The sequence below is a fragment of the Haliaeetus leucocephalus genome, unplaced genomic scaffold, assembly GCF_000737465.1.
Source record: "Haliaeetus leucocephalus isolate CR32 unplaced genomic scaffold, Haliaeetus_leucocephalus-4.0 Scaffold953, whole genome shotgun sequence".
Lineage (NCBI taxonomy): Eukaryota > Metazoa > Chordata > Aves > Accipitriformes > Accipitridae > Haliaeetus > Haliaeetus leucocephalus.
Genome location: NW_010973389.1, coordinates 3,612,525 through 3,635,973, shown reverse-complemented (window position 1 = coordinate 3,635,973; position 23,449 = coordinate 3,612,525). Strand labels below are relative to the sequence as shown.

Genomic DNA, 23,449 nt, shown 5'->3' with positions numbered 1-23,449 from the left:
GGATGGATATCCACCAGTCAGGCAATTCAGGGATCCTTTAACCTGTATTAGTCCTACCATGGACTTGAGGACTGCCTAGGACACGTAGCATTTGGCATGGTCCCTGGCCCTGTTATGGCCTGAATTCCCTGGATCTGTCCCAGGCAATGCCCAGGCACACTCTGAAGCATAGTGTGGGCTAACGATGTTTCCAATGAGGACATTCTGGTTGGAGAAATAAGAAAATTCACTTATGGAGGCATGAGCTGTGGCAGTTGTCATCAAGACAAAAGAATGGATCCTAGCCCCTTTTAAAGACCAGTGTAGATGTAACCTGGATGTGGCCACAAATGAAAACCTCTTGCATTCATTGTTGTGTTGTGATTCCCCTTTTTGTCCTGGTCATAGCTGCTGCAAACTCTATGTGAAAGCCTTTGCATTATGATCCCTAAGTACATGCTCTAGCATGTGAGAGAATCTTGTGACTATGTGATTTTCCATCTGAAAGTTGGATGATTTACAGCCAAGGCTGAAGGGTGCTGGGAATATTCATGGGGGCTGCTGTTGGTTGAGGGTCTCCGATGTCTTGGTCCATGCTTTGATCAGCTGATGGCACTGTCAATCTCTGAGCAACCTTCTGCAGTAGTGCAGGAGTGGACAATATGCAAAGACTGGCCAGTTACAGGGCCTGGTATCTCCCTCCCCTTAGTAGGGAGAATTTCTCTCTTTATCAGCTAGGCTTTGGTTATGCAGAGGATAGGAGAAAGCAAATGGAGTTCTCCCCATTAACTTAAGATATCACTTATCGTTGTCAAAACCAGGGACTGTAACTGAGTCTGCGACTGAGCATTGAAGTGGTTGACATCACTTTGTCACCCCTTCAATATCATCAGCAGTGCCATTGAGTGGTGGGACTGAGAGCTCTATCAGGAAGCCTGTGCCTTACACTACTGCTTCATGTCCCATGTTGGCAGCAATGTCTATCACCAGATATAGACCTAGATGCCTTACCATGAACTAATCTAAATAGTAAACCTTGCTAAATAATAAAAATAGCTTATGGTGCATGTTGCCATGGGTGTCCAGCACAATAAAAAGAATAGTAACACAAAGAAGCCAGTCCCTGTCATTGGGATCTATGTAGCCAGGGCCAAAAGTTATGGCAACACCAATTAATAGAAAATGCGGAAGACAATAACCTTCAAAAATCTGCACAGTCACAAACAGATTGAAGCAGGACACAAAATCCCGAGTAGGAGTCATCTGACTTAAGTACAGCCTTTCTTCTATAACATAGATGTCTCCTGGGTGAATCACCATACATCTTTCCTTTTGCAGTCAGGCAGACACATGCACAATTCATCAGAACTGCTTTAGAAAAAAGCCTCATCATAAAATTAATGGCGCTGTGGATTACCCGTTTCCCTTCACTGACTTTGAAAGGCACCTTTCAAAGGTAAGGACTAGGTCACCTGGAGGCCTTTCCATAATAAATGTGTGTATTTTGTCATAGAATCATAGAATGGTTTGGGTTGGACGGGACCTTAAAGATCATCTAGTTCCAACCCCCCCACAATGAGCAGGGACATCTTCCACTAGACCAGGTTGCTGAAAGCCCCATCCAACCTGGCCTTGAACACTTCCAGCAATGGGGCATCCACAACCTCTCTGGGAAACCTGGTCCACTGCCTCACCACCCTCATAGTGAAGAACTTCTTCCTTATTTCTAATCTAAATCTACTCTCCTTCAGTTTAAAGCCATTACCCCTTGCCCTATCACTACCTGCCACTGTAAAAAGTCCCTCTCCAGCTTTCTTGTAGGCCCCCTTTAGGTACTGGAAGGCTGCTGTAAGGTCTCCCTGGAGCCTTCTCTTCTCCAGGCTGAACAACCTCAACTGTCTCAGCCTGTCTTCATAGGAAAGGTACTCCAACCCACTAATCATCTTGGTGGCCCTCCACTGGACTCGCTCCAACAGGTCCATGTCCTTCTTACATCGGGGCCCTCAGAGCTGAATGCAGTACTGCAGGTGGGGTCTCATAAGAGCAGAGTAGAGGGGGAGAATCACCTCCCTTGACCTGCATCTTTTGATGCATCCCAGGATATGGCTGGCTTTCTGTGCACATTACCAGCTCATGTTGAGCTTCTCATCAACCACCACCCCCAAGTCCTTCTCCTCAGGGCTGCTTTCAATCCATTCTCCACCCAGCCTGTATTTGTGCTTGGGATTGCCCTGACCCCTGTGCAGGACCTTATACTTGGCCTTGTTGAACTTCATAAAGTTCACACGGGCCCACCTCTCAAGCCTGTCAAGGTCCTTCTGGATGACATCCCTTCCCTCCAGTATGTCAACTGCACCACACAGCTTGATGTTGTTGGCAAACTTGCTGAAGGTGCACTCAATCCCACTGCCCATGTCACCAACAAAGATGTTAAACAGTGCCGGTCCCAATACCGACCCCTGAGGAATGCCACTCATCACTGGTCTCCACTTGGACATCGAGCAGTTGACTGCAACTCTTTGAGTTGCCAATTCCTTATCCACCGAGTGGTCCATCTGTCAAATCCATGTCTCTCCAATTTAGGGACAAGGATGTCGTGTGGGACAGTGTCAAACACTTTGCACAAGTCCAGGCAGATGATGTTCATTGCTTTTCCTTTATCCACCAACACTGTAACCCTGTTGTAGAAGGCCACCAAATTTGTCAGGCATGATTTGCCTTTAGTGAAGCCATGTTGGCTGTCATCAATCACCTCCTTATTTTCCATGTGCCCTAGCATAGTTTCCAGGAGGATCAACTCCATGATCTTGCCGGGCACAGTGGTGAGACTGACTGGCCTGCAGTTCCCTGCATCTTCCTGTTTTCCCTTTTTAAAAATGAGGGTTATGTTTCCCTTTTTCCAGTCAGTGGGAACTTCTCTGAACTGCCATGACTTCTCAGATATGATGGATAGTGGCTTAGCCACTTCATCTGCCAGTTCGCTCAGGACCTAAGTATGCATCTCATCAGGTCCCACGGACTTGTGCACCTTCAGGTTCCTTAGATGGTCTCGAACCCGATCTTCTCCTATGGCGGGCAGTTCTTCATTGTCCCAGTCCCTGCTTTTGCCTTTTGCATGTTGGGCAGAGTGACTGGGGCACTTGGTGGTGAACTGAGGCAAAAAAGTCATTGAGTACCTCAGTCTTCTCCATGTCCCAGGTAACTAGGTCTCCCGTTTCCTTCTGGAGAGGGTCCACATTTTCCCTAGTCTTCTATTTGTCACCTACATACCTATAGAAGTTTTCTTGTTGTCCTTGATGTCCCTGGCCAGATTTTATTCAGTCAGGGCTTTGGGTTTCCTAACCTGATCCCTGGCTGCTCAGACAATTTCTCTGTATTCTTCCCAGGCTACCTGTCCTTGCTTCCACCCTCTCTAGGCTTCCTTTTTGAGTTTGAGTTTGTCCAGGAGCTCCTTGTTCACCCATGCAGGTCTCCTGGTGTTTTCACCTGACTTCCTCTTTGTTGGGATGCATCACTCCTGAGCTTTGAGGAGGTGATCCTTGAATATTAACCAGCTTCAGTGGGCACCTCTTCCCTCCAGGGCTTTATCCCATGGTATTCTACCAAGCAGATCCCTGAAGAGGCCAAAGTCTGATCTCCTGAAGTCCAGGGTAGTGAGCTTGCTGTGCACTCTGCTTGCTGCCCTAAGGATCTTGAACTCCATCATTTCATGGTCAGTGCAGGTGCATCCCACTCCAGTGTTTTTTGGCTTGGAAGGTACAAGATCAAATGTCCCCACAAAACATAACTATTTCTGACAAAGAGCTAAGTGGCCAGTGGAAGAGGAAAACATATCCATTTCTGGGACTCACCTTAGGAATGGGTTTTAAAAGGACATGGAGAAGAAGGTCTCAGAAGAGCAGCTCTTTCCAGATGTCTTTGAGATTATGCTCAGGATGTTGACACGACACTGCAATGGCTCAGACACTTCTGTTGGACTGCAGTTTTTTTGGAGGCTGCAGCCCTCAAAGTATCTTCAGATGTTGAGAACAGATCAACCTCTGAGGACGTGGCTGGGTATGAATATTGTTAGATCATCAACAAGGACTGTAGTTTGTGGGACTGTGAGATTATTTTGCAGGTAAAGCAGTAATAATAGCTCATGTCATGGTGATGGAAAAATTCCAGTGGCATCTTTCTATCTACATTCTCAGCATTGCTGATGGGGTGGAGCTGCACTAGGTAAATGACCGAGGGAAGAAGCTTGCTCTGAACTCTGGTGGGGAAGCTTCTGTGTAGGCTCAGGCTACAGGTGTGGAAATGGTGCTTTGCTTTCCCAAGCACTAGAAAGATTTGCTTGTTAGCAAACACATTTTCTTTCATGTCACATTATGTTAAGGACTTCTGGCTATGGTCCCAGCATATGTCTTCCTTTTGCCTAACATCAGGACACTGCTCAGTTGAACTTAATGCATGGTTGTCTATAATCCTGTTGGATATCTGTTGGATATTTTTCTGAGGAGGCTACTTCCATGGCTAGTTTGGAAGAAAAAGGAGTTGCTAAAGACAAAAGTACAGGGACATTTTGAAGCTACTACTTCATGAATAACTGTGACTGAATGTGGTTACAGAATAAGTTGGATGGGACATCAACAAGACTTCTTTGCCAAGGAGAACAGCGAGCAATTAAAAACTACTCATGGGCTACCCGCAGTTCACACCCTGGAATGTAGTAAACTTGCAGCATAATAAATCTGTTGTGATTTTAATAATAAAGGATCAACCATTAAAAATCTGCCCACTTGGTCATGAGTAAGGCTGGAGATGTTCCTGGAGATGTAGGATGAGAATGGCTCTGATCCATGGTTTCCAGTCTTCTCAGTAATTAATATTCTCCACCCTCCCCTCATGCTGCATGAAGAGTTCCTACCTTTGGTACGTGCCTGCAAATGGCAGCTGAAAAGGACAATGTTTCCCAAATGGGTCTTTGTCATGGATCTCTTTTTTTGCCATCCCTGCTTTTGAGTCAGTGTCTCAAATGAGAGAACATTCTTGCTCAAATTCAAGAAAGAAATGCCATCCCCATACAGAACTGTGCCAATCCTTCCCAGCTGGACCAAGCTCCTTCTTCATTCCTTCATGTGTCCAACCAAAATGACCACAGCCAATGCTCTCTGCATTTGCCATCCCTAGGTGTATTTCTTCTGGGTGTCTTATATGTTTCTAGAGCTCAGCTGCCTGCCCAGAGTTTAGCTGTTTGGATTAAGTTTGATCTAATCTGGCTTCACCTCCATTTAGCCGCCTACAGCACAGACTAATTGACTCTACCCTTCCTCCCCCATATCTCCCCTCCTTACAGAGATATTTTTTGAGCTGGCATACTCTGATGGCTGGGCTCAGGACTGTAACACACTTGGAACAATATTCTCTGATTTAGCTGAGTTTTGGATGGATTCAGTTTAAGATAAACAGATACCAAAGATTAATGTTGATATATGGTGGCTAGAGAAAGGGTAAGTGAACTGGGAGTTCAAGGATGTGCATGCAAGGCATGAAGCTTGTGGATCCCTGAAAGCAAAGATTCCGGAACCTGTTTGGAATTTGTTTCCCTAACAAAGAGGAAAAGTGGAGAAAAAAACATCTACAGAAAAATAACTGTGGCCTAAAATGGGTGAATAACCATTTCAAAGATTATACTAGGAATGAGAGGGAAGCCTAAAAGAATGGAAGCAGAAACTGAGCAGCAGACAAAATTACATGACGGCGATTAAGAAATATATAAAATGAAATTTTGCAATAGTAAAAATGACTTAGATCTCAGGAAAGACATTAAACGTTATAATTATTCAGCCCTTATATTGAGAGACAAAAGAAAGTAGTGAATATGTGGTAGATGAAAACTGAATATTAAATTTAACCACTTACTTATTCAAAATAGGAAGTGCTTTTGTCTTTGGGGCTGAAGACAGCATGGAGACAGGTGCCCAGTTGTAGAAATAACCACATCTGAGGTGGAATAAAAAATTTTAATGTATTAAAATTGGGACAAAACCGGACAGGATATTTTCCATCCTGGAACTCTTAGAGAACTGGCATACAGAATAACAGGTCCAGATTCACTCCCAAGTATTGTTCATAAATTGATCAAGATCAAGACAGCATCGTGTGGTCAGAATTTACCACCTAAATTAAAGAGAGGAGAGGTAAAAGTCATTTGTCTGAACTTGATAGCATGCCAGGATTAGAAACAATTTTTGAAGGAGAGAATAATGAAAAACATGAAAAGGCTTAAAAAACAAGATGATGATCTTCCTTGATTTCACATTAATAAAGTCTGATTTTCAAGAGTTTAGCAAAGTAATAAAACAATATAATAATTGGAAGTGGAAGGGTTGAAAGTTTTTTAAAATGTTGGGAGGGGGATATGAGCCTGGGGGAGGTCAGTAGTGCAGTTCCTCAGGAACTGGTCTTGCAGTACTCTTTAATATTTCCTGTAAAGACCTTGAAAAATGCTAAATAGGATGGTGTTAATGAAATTTACTGAGGGTACAAACTTGGGAAGCATCAGCAGTGCCGAGAAGGATCAGGATGTCGCAAACAACCAGGTGGCTTGGATGCAAATCATATACTAATAAGATCATATACTGTAATAAGTAACTTATACAGTAAACTAAGAGGTCACCTGTAAATGACTGGAGAGATGAAAGCCATGAGAATATTGGTTGATCACAGGCTGAATATATGTCAGACATCTGATGAAGCGTGAAGAAAGCTGTCATGATTGGGGGCTGTCAGTGAGGACAGTGCAAGGGTAAGGTCATCGTGCAAGGCACCAATAAGACCACACTTGCAACACTGGCTGCATTTCTCACCTGTATTTCTCACCTCAACCTGTGCCTAAAGGAGATGAAGTCCCATACAAAGGCTAATATGAAGATGAGAATGGACAGTATATCAAGCTAAAAGAGCTGGGATTTCTCAGCAGAAGGAGAAAAGATTCCCACATATGGATATACTCAACAGCAGGCAACTTGGAAGGGAAGATCTGTCTGAGATAAAAAAGAAAGTGGCACTGGACACATAGGTGGGATCTGGGCATGAAACAAATCAAGACTAGAAATTAGAAATGTGTGCCCAAACAATGAATTAGTCTTCTACTAACAGTTGGGAAAAGAACAAAGAGCTGGATTTTAAGATGGAGTTTGATCAGAGTATGATCTATTGATCAATGTATTGTCAAGATGATGTGTTTGGTACAGCACAGAAATAACTTTAGTAATCCAGGATTATCTCTTTCATTTCTTAAGTTGCTTTTAGAGTTGCTTTGCTTTGTGCTGTCAGATGATGTAGTCACTGCTTCTTTTATGCTCAGGGGAGAGATGGGCAGTCCACTCAACACAAACTGGCTCCAGATCACAGAAAAGCTGAACTAGGCAGGTCCTTCACTTCTCCATGTAAATGTACCAAGTTCAGTTAGCCTCGGAGCTGCTCAAGGCTGGAGCAACCCTACATGTGCATGTGACTGGCAAATTGGCATGGACACACAGAAGCAAAGGCTAGTTTGGACTAAATATGAGAAGGGTTCTTGCCAGGCACTTGAGTGGAAGGGCTCTATGCCTTCCAGACAAAGCATTAGTCTCCTCAGCCTTCAACACGCATCTACTCAGTGAGCCTCATGGTACTGCCCTGTCATACAAGGATGTTGGGTATATGCATCATTTGGGATTCTAGGTGTGCAAATAACCCCCATAGCTAGAAATAAGAGTTCATGGACAGGACCAGTGCTCAGCTCTGCGCACAGATGAAACAAGCTTTTCTATATACCAAGGCCTATTTTTTCCGTGCCAGTGCCCTGGCAATCTGTGTTTGGGTAACTCCAAGGCTCTGGCGTATGTGGAGTGGTAGAAGTGGGTGATGAAGGAAGAAGTGACCAGGCAGCATCTCTGGTGGTCTGGAGGAGAGCTAGGTAGTTTTTAAAGTTATTCTACATGTGAGCAAGATAAGAGTAATTCGTACTTCATTTCTTCTGAAAGCACTGATAAGTCTAATGTCAAATCTGGCTAGGTACTGTTGAAAAGATGTGACTAGGATAATAAGGATGACATAAGTGAAACATTCATCTGGTTGTGATGTGTGGGGTCTGTTTTGGGACAGCAGCGTTATTCCTGAATTCTCTGTTTGCCTTAGTATCCTGTTAAAGATACTGATGGAGTAGATGAGACCCTTCTCCTCTTAGGCTCTTCTTGGACGGACAGTCTCATTATGTGAGGTAGACCAGCACACCCCCTTCACCAACCATCTTCAGAGAGCGTTCACATGGTCACGTTGCCTCCTACATCCTTGATTGTCTTTAGGATGGTGTCTGCTTCTTATCACACCATTCAATAGGAAAGAGGTAGCTGTATATTCTACTTTAGCCTGAGGACTTTGCACTTGTTTACATCAACATCTTAATCCTGAAACCAGAAACATGGACACAAATGTTTCAATGTAATTTCTGTGATGCAAAGGTGTCCAGTGTTTTTTATTTCGTGGTGAATCACCAGGGTGGTGATGGCAGGGAATTTACCTTGAGGTATCCACACAGTGTTGTAGATATGCTTCCTGCGTATTTCTGCTCCACCCTTTGCATTTTGGGATTCTTTACGGAAAGCATGGCGAAGTATGTGCAGGGAAATAGCCAGCTGTTCTAGAGAGGATAGAATAGAATAGAATAGAATAGAATAGAATAATTTCAGTTGGAAAGAATCTACAGCAATCATCTACTCCAACTGCCTGACCAGTTCAGGGCTGACCAAAGTTTAAAGAATGTTGTTAAGGGCATTTGTCCAAACACTGAAAGGCATGGGACATTGACCACCTCTCTAGGAAGCCTGTTCCAGTGTTTGGCCACCCTCTCAGTAAAGAAATGCTTCCTAACGTCCAGTCCAAACCTCCCCTGGTGCAGCTTCAACCATTCCCATACATCCTATTGCTGGATCCCAGGGAGAAGAGCTCAGCATCTCCCTCTCCCCTTCCCCTCCTCAGGAAGCTGTAGAGAGCAATGAGGTTGCCCCTCAGCCTCCTTTTCTCCCAACTAGACAAGCCCAAAGTCCTCAGCTGCTCCTCACAGGACATGCCTTCCAGCCCTGTCACCAGCTTTGTTGCCCTCCTCTGGATGCATTCAAGGACCTTAACGTCCTTCTTAAATTGTGGGGCCCAGAAATGCACACAATATTCAAGGTGAGGCTGCACCAACACTGAATACAGGAGGATAATCCGCCCTTTTGACCGGCTGGATCTACTGTGTTTGATGCACTCCAGCATGCGGTTTGCCGTCTTGGCTGCCAGGTCACACTGCTGACTCCTATTGAGCTGTGAGCCAGCACCCCCAGAGCCCCTTTCTGCAGGGCTGCTCTCCAGCCACTCCTCTCCCAGTTCATACTTGTGCCCAGCGTTACTCCATCCTAGGCACAGAACGAGACATTTGGACTTGTTAAATTTCATCCCTTTAATCATTAATTCCATTCTGTTCCACATCTGGAGAATAAACATCCACCCCAGACTCCAGGTTCTCTATTTCTGTTCTTTGCATCTTTTTTGCTCTCTACAAAACGGTCTCTGGGGATGAGAGATTTATCCAGAACATGGTTATTGGAAAACAAGGGGATACAGTGTCACCAGTGGTTGCCCCCAGCCTCCCTCGTCACAGGAGTCATACAGCTTTGGAAGACTACTTTTACGGGTAAGCAAGCTGGTCCAGCCTGACTGTTAACTATGCCTGCTGAGCAAGGAGAATACAAGGAGGACCTTGCATGGACAAGCAACAGCGATGACCATTTTGTAGACCTTGACTGGAGTTGAGGTAGTGACCGGCTGAAGGCACTTTACCAAGAGTTTGGACAGATCTAGGCTGGGAGGAAACAGTTCAGCCTGAGAACTCCTGGGTCCATTTGGAAGAGGGGTTTCCTTCATCAGAATACTGATCACCTAGCAGCTGCTGTTAATTAATGAGAAACCAGTTATCTTATGCAGATTGGTGCTGTAGCAATAGAGATTTACACCAACCGTTGGGTTAGACTAACCATCCTCCCTCCATGGCTGTTTCTATCTCCTGCCCCAGAAATCCCACAGTTTAATGATAACATCGTGCCACCTTTCACACACACCTCTTCAGTCTCTGCAAACATCCTCTTCTTCAGTCTTTTGCTGCAGATTTCAACAGCAAGAGACGTTGCTTATTGCTTAAAACTGCTATTGCAGAGTAGCTAAAAAATTAAAGATGCTGAGGACCAATCTCTGGCACTGAAGCTGACTAAGAAGGCATGGTCTTTCCTGCCAAAACAGACTGGTTGCATCCAAACTGCCTCCTGGGAATGGTCATTGTCTTGTGTCAACTCCTCTGCCATCCCCGGGAATTGTTTGGAAGATCCTTGGGCCTAACCCATGCTGGTGACTGTAGGGATGACTAACCTCCCATGCTCAGAAGTGTCCACTGGCCTGGCTTGATTTACAAACATAACTGTAACCTCTGGGCCTGGAACTTGCTCGTTCCATCCCTGGAAGGTTAGAAAAGTAGTAAGTTGTATTTTGGGTTCCATGATTTTGAAGAAAATACTTTTCTCATCCTTTTCTCACCCTACATTTCTGAGGGATATGTGGGTATATCCAACCTCCAGTGCTTGTTAAGCAGGATCATAGCAGGTAGTATAACTGGTTGCACGGTGACTTGCTGTTGGGCTTGATTTACCCCTAAATGGGCCTCTGAATACATACAATAATGTTAAAAGAGCATCACAGGGGGACGATATTTTGGTGGAGGCCCAGGTAATAACTACATTTGAATCTCTTCTGGCAATCCAAGCATCAGTGAATTTTGACTCTTATGGATACAGATGTCAGTGATAAAAGCCCTGCAAGAACTTATGTTTTTTCTTAGCATAGACTTAACATCTTATTAAGCTCTATGCAGTAATGAGACTGCAGAGGTTTCTATGGTAGCTAGACAAGATTTCCTGGAGCAGCTGTTCTGCCCTGTGATTAACGTTCCATCAGAAGCTACTTGTGTGCTCTCCAGTAAAGTCTCAGTCCTCAGTAAATATGTATCTATGTGAATGAAACCTTCTTTTGATTCTTAACCTCTTTTCCTTCAACTGTCACACTATAAATACACACATGTGCCCTTTCTGCCCACCCGAATGTTGCCAAGAACTTTTGAACCAGTGAGCCATCCTGTCTGTACAAGAGGCCACACAGTGCCCTCAGCTCTCATACATGTTAAGGGAAGTGACAGATGAGACCGGCCTCCAGAAACAAATCTGTACAGAACCAGGTCATGGAAGCAGTTGTTGAAATGGAGTGGTTGGAACGAGGATGAAATAAGAGGGAAGTAGGAGCAGGGCACAGTCTAGCTAAGGGAAGACATTTGGTTTGGTTTCCTTGTCCTAGTGCTTGTGCTGGATGAGGGCATTGCATGGACCAGGAAGGAGGAGGAGATAAGAGGGATAAGGAATACTTTTATTGTTGTCCTCAGATGCCATTTTGAGTGTAGGGAGGGAATGACAGTAAGACGCAGAAAAATGTCTCTGTTTTTTGTTGCCTTTAATGCCAATACCTGGTGCCAGCCAGCAAAACAAATGTTGTACCTCTCATGCCCACACATGCTCACCCTTACCTGCAGGTGTGCTGCTTGCAGCCTCCGTATTCACAGATGCCAAGGATGGCAATGAGGTTTCTCTGCTGGCTTCTTTGGGCTCCTGTCAGGCTCTTGACTCGGGCCTTCACAACTTCCCCAGACTTTGGGACAGCAGCTCTTTCTACATTAGCAAGATGAGTAAGGGTTGTCCTCAAACTTCCAGAGTGGGGAATTTGGGACAACTTTCCACTCACCCTGTGAGTGCCCCTGCTCTCTGAGATGAATAGCCTTTGTTTGCTGGGTATTTCTTCATGCCAGGATAGTTCTCTCTCATTGTCTTTGTGTCAAATGCCAGCTCTTCAAATCATCACTTCTTGAATAGATTCAAGGTTGAGGAGCAGCTCATGTAGCACTTCTGACACGGACATGCTTGTAACTGGCTTCAGACTCCTTGTTTCCAATGGACATTGGAAGACATCACATCGACAGATCTCCATGGCAAAGGCAAATGCTTCTTTTCTCCATCCTTCTGGGGCAAGGATGGGGAGTAGAGGGTAGAGCTGCTGCATTTGAATAGTACCTGGTAGCAGAGCATTTGCTTCAAAAGCAGCAAAGAAGAGAAATGAATTGCATGGGATTATGAAGGGCAGGGAAACATCTGCTTTTGATAGTACATGGGTGTGAGAACTGTTGTGAAACGCTCTGCCGTTTTACCACAAAGCAATTGGAGCCGGTCCAGAAGCAGTGACTGCACATGAGCACTACACTCTTGGCAAAGGATTGCCATTGTCTGCCTCTATGGGATGCAAGAGAAAGAGCAGAGAGGGTTGTTTTCTTAATTGTTTTCTTTTAAATGTTCCCATTTAAACTTTGAATAGTCAAATTCTTATGTCAAGTCTAACCTTCCTTTGTTTTTCTAAAGCTCATTTCACATGTAGAGGAACAGAATAGGTCAGATGTATTCAAATTATCACATCTCAACTATTTGAAACTTTAGCCACACCTTCCTCTCTTTTTAATTACTACAGTTGAATAGGTGTCCAAAAAAATAGACTCTGCCCAAACATCAGTATTTTAAGCTGGATGAATGTCTTTTTCCTCACTACAGAAACAGTGGATGTTACAGAGAGAGATTACATCATTTTCTCTTCAATTTGTCTGTGAGAGCAAACAGACATGTTACCCTTGCTATATTGCAGAAAGCAAGTTTAAAGGATGCCGCTGAACGCAAATCCAGAGCAGAAGACACAACTAGTTTGGACCGAAGGCACCCACGTGTGTGGTACCACACAGCCACCCAGGAGGACAGGTGGGTCCCTGCAAATAATTCAACGTGTAGTGACCCCTGATGAAAACAAGTCCCCTCCCTGCCCACCACTCCACTTTCACTCACCTGCCCTGGATGAAGTCCTCATTCCACAAATTCCCTTGAGGACAGATGGAATCTTTAATAAAAATAACAAGAGAGGAAGGAGCAAAACACTTTCCTGACTCAGCCCCATTCCTCTCATCTCTGTTGCAGAGGAGGTGTATGGAGGCAATCAAACTACCCCAGCCATGGAGGACCACCAGCAGAGTTGTGAAAGGGTCCAGGGCTGGGTCACGGCATCTCTAAGTGATTCAGGTGGGGAAACACTGGCAGAGGTGAACATGTACCTATGAAGGGCATAGAGGCTATTTCAGTGTGGGTGGTGAACACAGCTGGGGAATACAAATTCTGGTAGAGGCACATAGCAAGAGGTGTTTTAATCAGGTGGTGACTTTATAAGGTGATGTCTCTATAATATGGGCTCGTGGATGAGAAATCAGAAGCATATAGGGAGGAGATAAGGGCTGCAATAGGAGCTGTGGGTTGAGAGCATCAAGGGGGTAGGCATGGGTGCAACATCTGATTTGCAGGGAGTCCTGGGATTTAGCTTAGAAAGGCGTTACTAGAGCTCAAGGTAAGGTCAGAAATGAGTTAGTGAGGGATCTCTCTGCCGCAGAGTTGTCAAGTGGCAGGATGGGAGTGGGATTAGTCAAGATGGCATGGGATGAAGTTGACTTCACCGGCCTTGTCCAGCCAGCCTTGCTGAGGGTGAGTGGCAGGTACAGTTATTTAGGGATGTTCTGCAATCAAAAGGCAGGTCTTTTGATTGCTTTTAGTGACTGTCCAGTGGCTGAATAGCTGGCAGAATGGAGTTAACTGCAGGCTTGCTTTCTGGTCTATTTGGGCCACAGAAAGCCTCATTGCACAACAGTGTGTGCATAATTCAGAGCAGGAATGTGGCTGTGCAGGGTGGGTTGGTAGCAGGTAATCCTTCCCTGGCTCTGTTATGCTAGCTGACTCTATTTGAGCTTATTTTTAGCCTAAGTCTCTCCCCTGGCCCCATTAAAGTCACTATCTGAGCATCTTTCAGTGTATTGGACTTGATAACATCTGTACAAGGCAGAGGTATGGAGACACTGTGTAACTTGCCCCAGGCCACAAAGCAAATGTGGAGCACAGCAAGGAACTGCTGGTCCTTAAATGCCAGCTCATCTGGCCTCTCTGCCCAAGAGACTTTCTCCAGCATGATCAAATATTTTTAACCAGCTGCCACAAATTGGGTTGAATTCAGGGGACCTTGCTGACATTTTTCAGGCCAGGTACAGGCACTGGGTGTAACTTCTACTGGGCTATAGGAAATACTGTGCACCCTAATCCCTGTCCACAGAGATAACGAATACTAGCTAATACTACCAGTAGCAAATACAGCATCATAACAATAATATAATATAAGCAGCACTTTTCTTTTACTCTGTAACGTTTCCTACCACAAAAATCATACCAAAGCAGTTACTCTAGATCAGAGTTGTTTTACTCTTTCCATCTGTAAGAGGTAACCTCAACAGAGAATTGTATGTTTAGATTCAGTTCATAACGCAACTGCAGCTTTTAGAAAAGTGCAGCTGCTGCCCTTGAAAAAAAACAACCCATCCATTTTATTGTCCAGCTATTCATTATTTAAATAAATGAACTGCAGTTTGATCCTGGAGGAATAGAAATCTCTTGCATACATGATGGATTGAGTTGCTTAAAGAGCCTGTCCTCAATTTTAGGCCTTTTGATAAGTGTGGAAAAGATAGGAGAAGAACTGATAAAACTACTCAGCCAGCAATGTCAAGAAGCAACTTGCTTGGGCCAAAAAAATAGCCTTGTTTTTCAAATCAATGTTGTGCTTGCCTGTCACCCAGCAAACGGCTCTTGGGCCTTTTTCTCAGCACCCTGAGAGTAAATCCACCTTCAGCCAGGGCTCGCACAGTTGCGTGATGCCAGGTCATCTGTACCAAGAAAGCACGCTGCAGATCAGAGCAGGAGGGACTGAGCCCTGTTTATCTTTGTTAGGGGTTTACAAGGCAGGAGGGAAGGCCAGCCTTTCTGTCAACGTGCAGTCACAGCACTTGGAAAAACAGTCTTCTTCCTGGTCCTGCCCTGACCCAGCCCAGGTTCTGACCCGTGGCTGAGTCATTTATCTGCCCCAGTTCGCCACCTCCTAATCCTTCCCAGAATTTAAAGGGTTGTTTTTGAGGCTGGCTGTCGGTGACCTGAATGGAGAGTGTGGTTTTGTGCTATTGCAAGTGCCATGCCAGGCACCCATCAAGCAGCAGTGAGTTCTACCTATTAGCGCCGTGTTGCATCTGCTGGGGCTTCCTACCCTGCTCTTTACAGTGTCTATCCCAGTCATGGTTTCTTCCTGTTGCACCTTCTCTAACTATCTAATCCCCCCCACCTCCAGCACTGTATGCCAAAAGTCCAGATATATCCACAGAAAGAATATATCTCCAGATAAATCCAGAGGAGAATCACTCAGTGGTCAATCATGGACTCCTTCCAGAATATGTACAGACAAGAAACTGGGAGAAGAAATCGTACCTTCAGCCTGTAAAGGTCTGGACATCAGGTCTGAACCACCAGAGCATGGGAAAACCCCCTCTTGGCTCCAGCAAGAAATTCTTAAACGCTGTGCTCCAGCAAGTAGCTGTCATTGCCACATGGGACCAGTATGCTATAAGACAGGTGAACAACCCCCATTCATCCTAAAGACTTTTGACACCTCTTATTTTCAGGGCTGAATGTTTTTGACCTCTTCAGAAGATGGAAGAGGCTGTGTCTCGCCCAATGTCCCTGGGGACTCCAATGGCTCTGGTGCTGGCTAACACGTTTTGGCCATTTCCGTACAACTGAACTCCCAGTCTCCAGAAAGGGCCATTGTAACCAAATTTCTTGTTGAGAAAGGCCGCTGGATGTGGGCATGCCTGACTGCCTGGGAATTGTTTCAGAAAATGGGAAAAGGACAGTAGTGTGTCAGGGACCTTCCTCCAGTGCAAGAAGATGAGCCCCTGGACTGGAGAGGTCATGGAGCTGGTCACCCATGCAGAAAACAGCCTGGATGGGAGAGGTACAGAGCCCTCTCTTCAGTGACTAAGACCCAGGGGGTTTGCAAAAACTAGAATAAATCACCCCACGTGCCCCATATCCTTCCTCTGCCAATAACCAGACTCGACTCATACACGGAAGGTGGTTCATTCTGGATTTTCCTTCTGGGAAAACCCCTTCCCTGCTTCCTACAACTAGCAGCTTGTTAATGTCTTGTGTCCCAAGGATTTATGTACTTTTCTCTTTCACAATAGCAGACAGTGTCATTATCTTCTGACATCCCATTTACTTCATCCAAAATTTGATGCTGGCCCTTGTCCCATGGCTATGGGTCCCCCAGGTGACTCATCCTCACCAGGTAAATGCTTCTTTGTTATTTCAGCCCGTGGCTCTGCACACCCTTTGCAGCTCCAATAGTTCTTAGGGTATGAGAGAGGAAAATGGGGCTCTTGGCCAATATCCCTCCCTTTTTAGTCCTCCACCCACTTCTCTCCTGAGCTCCCACTTCAGAGCTCCTTGACTTCATGGGTCCAGCCTGTCTTATTGTTCCCACCCAGGGCTCTTCCAGGCTGTTGTGGTTTAAGCCCAGCCAGTAACAAAGCACTGCGAAGCCGCTCACTCACTCCTCCCCCGGGCCTCCATGGGATGAGGAGGAGAAAATACAAAGAAAAGCTCATGGGTTGGGACAAGGACAGGGAGGGATCACTCCCCACGTATGGTCACGGGCAAAAGACAGGCTCAACTTGGGGAAGAAACAAAATCAATTTCATTTACTACCAGTCAAATCAAAACAAGGATAATGGGAAGTAACCCCCAAAATCTTAAAACACCTTACCCCCACCCCTTGTTTCTTCCCAAGCTCAACTTCACTCCCAGTTCTCTCCACCTCCTCCCCCGGGTGGCGCAGGGGAACAGGGAATGGGGGTTGGGGTCGGTTCCTCACACCTTGTCTTTGCTGCTCCTTCCTCCTTAGGGGGAGGACTCCTCATTTGTCCCCTGCTCCACCATGGGCTCCCTCCCACAGGAGACAGTTCTGCATGAACTTCTCCAGCGTGGGTCCTTTCCATGGGCTGCAGTCCTTCAGGCACAGCCTGCTCCAGTGCAGGCTTTCCCATGGAGTCCTGGCCATCTTGGGGGGCATCCATCCCCCTGCTCCAACATGGGGTCCTCTCTCTCCGGACTGCAGGGGGGCATCTGCTCCCCTGCTTCCTTTCATGGGCTGGGGGGGGGACAGCCTGCTGTCTGGTCTCACCAGGGGCTGCGGGGTCATCCCCTCCTCCCCCACTGACCTTGGTGTCTGCAGAGCTGTTCCTCTCACATTCCAGTATCCTCACTCACTGCAGGTTCCCCTTCTTAAATCTGTTCTCCCACAGGTGTTACCACCATTGCTGATTGGGTCAGCCTGGGCTAGAGGCGGGTCCGACTTGGAGCTGGGGAAGCTTCTAGCAGCTTCTCACAGGAGCCACCCCTGCTACCAAAACCCTGCCACACAAATCCAAACCGCAGGTGTATCTGTGTACACTCTGCTGACACCAGCCTTGTTTTCCTTCTTTTATTGTCTATTGGGAGGAAGCCCACGTGACACAGTGGCCTTCTCCAGAATGTTTTCTACCTTGTTTTTCAGATTTCTTCACACATGTATTTCTTGGAGGTCTTATTTGAGGATTTCTTTCAGGCAGCTTTGTATAGTACTCTGCTGCCTTTGCCAAACACTATGCAGGATCTCCCAATGCAAGGTGGGAACACCCAAGTTTATATCCATAAAATAAACTATCTGGAGAAGGCAAACTATAATTCAGAATCTGTGACTATATAGAGGGGCTATAACTGTGTAGAAGAGGTATTAAAACTATAAAGTCTGCTTTGCACGCAGATACCTCATTGGTATCAGCAGCAGAGAGGGCTTGAAATGGTTTTCCAGACATTTGAAGCTCGCACGGCTGCCACATTCATTACACCAGTAAAAGTGGGCAAAGCATGATTGTAGCAGTGCCAGAGGCTGCACTAAGCTGCTCCTTCATCAGACATAAGCCAAATCTTCTATATGTGACAAGTGGAGAAAGCCACTCTGGCTTCAGCAGGGAGTCCCAGGAAAGGGGAAAGATCAGTGGGTGAAGAAGGGAAATTTCTATTGTAAAGAAGGGAATAAAGGACTCTGTGGGTATCCTCATGACCTCAACAAATCTTCAGGAAAGACCAGTCTCACCCTATTCTTCAGCACTCCTAGCCCTGTCCTGAGAGCACCTCAGGAGAAGTCAGCCCCATGCCTTTCCCTAGCTCCCCTGCTCTTGTTTTCCTTCATCTTTTCCCCACACTTGCCTCCTCCCCATCTCTTACTTACTGTATCTCACCTGGGAAAGGAAGTGGGTGCGTGCTCACCTCCACGATCAAGGTATCCAGAGGGGAAAATGGGAGCTCTGATGGTTACTTTCTCCACTCTCCCTGGTCTGCTAGGCAACCCCACAGGACCTTTAAGATAAACCCCTCTTCAACCTTGTGACAGGACCTGTGGCCCAAGCTGTGGCATGGGGAATGGATCAAGGAGGAACTTGGTGAAGAAAGCTTGAGAACCTGCCTGTGGGAGATGGGGACCTTCATGGGATGCCACTATGGCCGGCGTGGAGACTGGCAATCCCAGAATTGGATTGGTTGACCAGGACACGACGGGGACACCCTTTCCACTTCACTCCAATGGTTATTGCCCACCACGGTTGCCCAGGTACCTGAATGTGCAGTCCTGCTCATCATCCCAAGGATGCTACATCTATGGGTAGGCATATAAATGGCTGTATGCACATGCAGCAGGGAAGGTGAGCACTGTTTTTGTCTTGTATGGTAGCTAACAAGGTGCAGGGTCCCAGGGTCTCTAGGTCACAAGCAAGTTCTCCTTTGGGTGTGATTGCTCTTCACAGGTTTTCTTGGGGTATATGCCCTCCAGCGTTTGTCATAAGCCAGAGCCCCTCAAGCTTTGGAGGTGCAGTTCCCACCTCTGTTCTGCTCTGCCATGGCACCTCTCAGCACAGATCATCGTTACACAGCAATGGCCAAGACTGAACATTGGCCAGACATGCAACACACCCACTTGCAGTTGCTGCTGGGTGCAGAAATACATGACTAAGTGATATAGAGGTAACACATCCACACTGGATTCAGAAATAAGCATATTTTAGGTGTTATGCAGATAGCATGTACACATGTTTTCTTATCTGGTAGCACTACAGGAATACAATAACAGGAATGAAGAAGCTATCATATGGCAAAGATCTGCCATCAGCTCCAAGGATGCTGTGTGCCCAACGCACCACACTGCTCCCGGTTACAATTCTTGTCATAAGAGGGGTGCACGAAGACTTTCTGTGGTCGTGGGAGTCCTCTTTGCTCCTCACAGTCTGTTGTTCACGAAGGTCCCGAGCACGCCGGCTGCTATCCCTGCTGCCATCCCATAGCTGCACCTCACACTGCCTGCTGCGTTGACATTGCAGAGGTTGCTGCTGCAGCAGGAGATATTCCTGTTGCCCACGCTGAAGTCCTGATGGAATGGTTCACATGACGGGTCACAGCCCTTGCTGATGATGCTGAAGAGCCCTATGACTCCTGGAAGGAAAGCAGGACCATTATTACAAGGATTCAATGCAAGCCAAGCCTCATGGAACTGAATAATGAAATGTTATTCTTATCTGAACTCACTTCTTGGGAAAAAAATGAGTGTTTTGAAACAGCTGCAATTTTCACTGTAGCAGGTTCTATTTTTGGGGTGTCAGTTTGTCAGCAAGGGGAGAAGGATTTCAATGCCCGAGTGTTTGCTTAAGGCAGTGTATTCCACAGCACAATTCTCAGGGGTTTCTAAAAATGCACCAGCTGCAGAAATTCTAATAAATTAATTAATAATGCAAGTAGCTATTAACACCTCTGTTGGGGAGTCTAAGTTAGGATGGGGATGAGGAGCAAACGTGGGGTAATCTTTGCTCATATACTATACATCTTTGTTGCACAGAGCTTTTCAACATGCGGGGAAGTTACGGAAACATGGCTCTCCACATTTCACAGATGACAGAGTTACAGTTTCATTTGTTTCTGAGAGGCACAACCTATTTTTCTGTGGCCAGGTCGTACTCAGTAGCTGCTGGTTACCAGCAGATTATGGTCTGCATGATTGCTCCTGATCTTGCACAATCTATTCTGGGCACCAAGTCTTTGACATATGCAAATTCAGTGTATAGGGCTAAGGTTAATGTGTTGCCTCTCCTGCATGTGAGTGCATGGCCATGGGTTTGCACATTTCCAACAAGGACAAAACCTACTGGAGGTATTGCACTTACTGCCTGACAGAGATCAGTTTGAATATGCCACTGATGGTTTTGTGCCCCAGGTCTAAGAGCAACTGAGCTGTCACCACAGGTCTGGACAGGGCAAACATTTTTTTTGCCAGATCTAGAATGGGAAAATTAAATCATAATCTGCTAAAGGATTTTACCCAGAGATGGACAGATGGCTGCATTCAGAGCTGGCTGTAGGTCAGCCTAGGTGAAATTCTATTCATTGAATTCACCTAAAGTCAGCTCAATCTGTCGTTGAATGCTCCTCCTAACTTCATGACTAAGTTTCACCAGACTCAGCCCCTCACATTTTAATTAATGTTCCAAATTTTTCAAAACCACGAACTGAACTATTGCCCTTGTAAGCAAAACTTTTTGGTGTTATGAAGGAGAAATAAACCTAATTTTGTACAGGTGAGAGACATTGGTAGGTATTTGCAATGTCAAGCACACCGTCCTGAGATTCATTCCAGGCATTGGCACTGTACTGGCCATACTGCTCAGTTTTTAGCATGATCTATTGGCAAACACTGAGGAATTTATGGGGTACAGCATGCATGAACCAATATGACTTTATAATCACACTCTTGTGGCCAGTGTGGGGAGAATAGTTGGTGATGGCCAGCACCACTACCAGCACCACTACCAAGGGACCAGCTATCACCAAGGGATAAATATTTTTCTTCTATCATTTCTCCCCAGATGGCTTTTCTCTTCCTGCTGCACACTGAGATATGTTGGCCCACACCAGCTGGTGTATCTAGAGTAGGTGAGGCTGACTTGGACATCTGAGGCTGGGACCATGCTTGGCTCCAACATCACAACTAAGATATTACCCACTCCCACTTTGACTTACTGATCACATCTGTCTTGCATGTTTCTTGCTCCTTACAGTCCACTTTTTTCTGACAGTTGGCATTGCTGAGCTGTGATGTGCAGCTGTAACACTGCAAAGAAGAACCTGCAAGAGACCAAGAGAGGTTATAAGACAAATCTATCTGAAGCTTTCCAGGAAACCCAACTTCGTGCTTGCATTGGGAAACAGGACCATTCCTGTGGGTCCTCAAAGGAAGATAGCACCTGTGTTATTGGGAAAACAAGGGGGTTTCCATTTTCGGTGGAGAATAGTACACTCACTTGAGGTGAGAGTCTAGTTTTGCACGTGCTGAAGATGTTTCAGATGTAGTCAGTGAAGTGAGGGAGCAAAAAGAGACCAGCTGGATAGCTGGTCTCATTGACTGATCTCATCAGTCAATGGGAAGTGCTTCCCAAAAGCTTTTTCCTCTGCACTTGGGATGCCTAACTCAGTTCCTGTCTGGAAAAGGCTTTTTGTGATATTCCCACCTCCTGAGCTGGGATGAAGGGATGAAGTCCCCAGAATGACAGGATGATATTATTTGTCTGCCTGTATAAACATTAATGTTTTACCAGGTGGGCTTGTGAGCTTTAGCTGAGGCATTGCCAGGGTTGAATGAAAGAGGGAAAGCCCACAGGGAAGAGAGGGTGAGGGTGGGATGGAGCAGGCAATTTGCAGGGTCTCTTCCAGCCCGTTGTCTCAGTTTGACCAACTTGTGACACGTACTCTCCATCACCCCCTCTTAGAAAGCAAAGTGCAAACACAGCTTTCGCTTCCCTCTGAAAACCAGGTCACCATGTTTTTCCACCCCCTCACGGACATGCCACTCTATGGGGGATGCAAGTCAGCGTTGTTAATGTCTGCTGTGCCGTTATACACATCAGGCAAAGGCAGAATAAGCATTGCAGCTTACAAGTGTCTAGCCCTGATGAAAAATAGTCCTCAGAGGAGTGAGAACATGGTGCAATTACCTGTTCCTATTACCTACCTGTGCCCCAGGGCATCACTGGAGCCTTGCAAGTGTGAAAGTTAATGTTTATGTATGTACTTTAACCCCATGACCACCAGGCTTGCATCATGAATCCCTCAGGTCAATACCCTAATGCCTAATATACCCTGTGAGGACACAGAAAAGCCCTATTTAGAAATTAGTGTTATTCAGAGCAGGAACAAGAAGTGATTTTAGGCACTTGGTCTCCCTCTGTCCAAGCTGTTCTGGTATAAATGACTGATGCAGTCACAGAGGCAAGGAGCCAAACCCCAGTTTGTCTGTGGTGCTGCACTCTGCTCTCATGTTTATCTGACTTTTAATGCAATGTAAGTCAAATTTCAGAGCACTCTGATGGAAGCTGGCGGAAGAGAAGATGTGGCTAGGACTGTACAAAATTCTTCCCAGCCTTTTCCTTAAACATTCTCAGCTGATTGAGAAACGTTTCTGCTCAGACCTGCTTCTTCTCTGGTAACAGAAAAGCTGGTTTAAACTCTTTTTTTCCCAGTGAGGCTAGAAAAATCTGACAGTGTCTGAATCCCACTCATCCAGTTTATAAAATAACATGCCACGGCATTCTCCCTTTTTCTGTCCCATTAACATCCTGATAATCTGTGCCACTTTTGAAATGAAGAATCAGAAAACAAGTTGGAACAAAACTTACCTTTGCAGAAACATTGCAATTTTGATAGCCTGGGAAGAAGAAAAATAATGCCCCCCCCCCCCTTCCCCCCCCCCCCCCCCCCCCCCCCATAGCTATATGGTCTGGCTTAAATAATTTTGATTTCAGTTAAATTCAGTTTTGTATAGGATTTATCCTTCCTGGAAGCTGCTTGACCCAGCACTAGGATCACACCCTCAGCAGGGTGGGACTATGCATTTTTTCCATGCAACATCCCGTCAAAAAGCAAATGTCTTCATATGCCAACTGTGTCAGCATTTCTTCCCTCACTGCCAAACTCCATCACAAGTCTTTTTTTTTGAAGATCTGCTGGAGGGCACGTGGGTCAGGGACTCCGTGCTGTCTTACCTGAGTCCAAGCACAGGACTGCTCCCAGCAGGAGGACAAGGAAAGCCTTCATTTTGGGATAGCCTCTCTCGTGCTGAATAGGGATTGTTTCCTCCCAGGACAGTTTATATACTGTGGGAGGCAGCAATCAGGCATGCCCAGAAGGTTACCCTGTGAAGGCACCTGAGCAATGCTGCTCACTGGACCAATGGAGGGGTTGGTTTCTGGTGGTGGTATTTGTGTTAGGTGCCTCTCCTATCTGACTGCGACTTTTGGAGCTACCAGCAGCTCCTCTCCACCACTACGCCC

At 45.9% G+C, this 23,449-nt stretch overlaps 1 protein-coding gene across 1 annotated transcript; it reads right to left on the bottom strand.

Annotated features, from left to right (window-relative positions):
* Positions 1–19,353: 19,353 nt before the first annotated feature.
* On the bottom strand, positions 19,354–23,213 carry PSCA (prostate stem cell antigen). Its single transcript, XM_010584215.1, has 3 exons — positions 23,162–23,213; positions 21,144–21,248; positions 19,354–19,565 (listed from the first exon to the last, which is right to left on the bottom strand). The coding sequence occupies exons 1-3, from the start codon at positions 23,211–23,213 to the stop codon at positions 19,354–19,356; spliced, it is 369 nt and encodes a 122-aa protein (XP_010582517.1).
* Between the last annotated feature and the right edge of the window lie 236 nt (positions 23,214–23,449).

Bases quoted from the DNA above. Each gene is read 5' to 3' on its own strand.
- PSCA (XM_010584215.1), bottom strand. From the start codon at position 23,213: ATGAAGGCTTTCCTTGTCCTCCTGCTGGGAGCAGTCCTGTGCTTGGAC. The intron at 21,249-23,161 runs GTAAGACAGCAC...GGTCTCTTGCAG, and splicing joins AGTCCTGTGCTTGGACTCAG to GTTCTTCTTTGCAGTGTTAC. The intron at 19,566-21,143 runs GTAAGTCAAAGT...CTTTCCTTCCAG, and splicing joins ATGCAAGACAGATGTGATCA to GAGTCATAGGGCTCTTCAGC.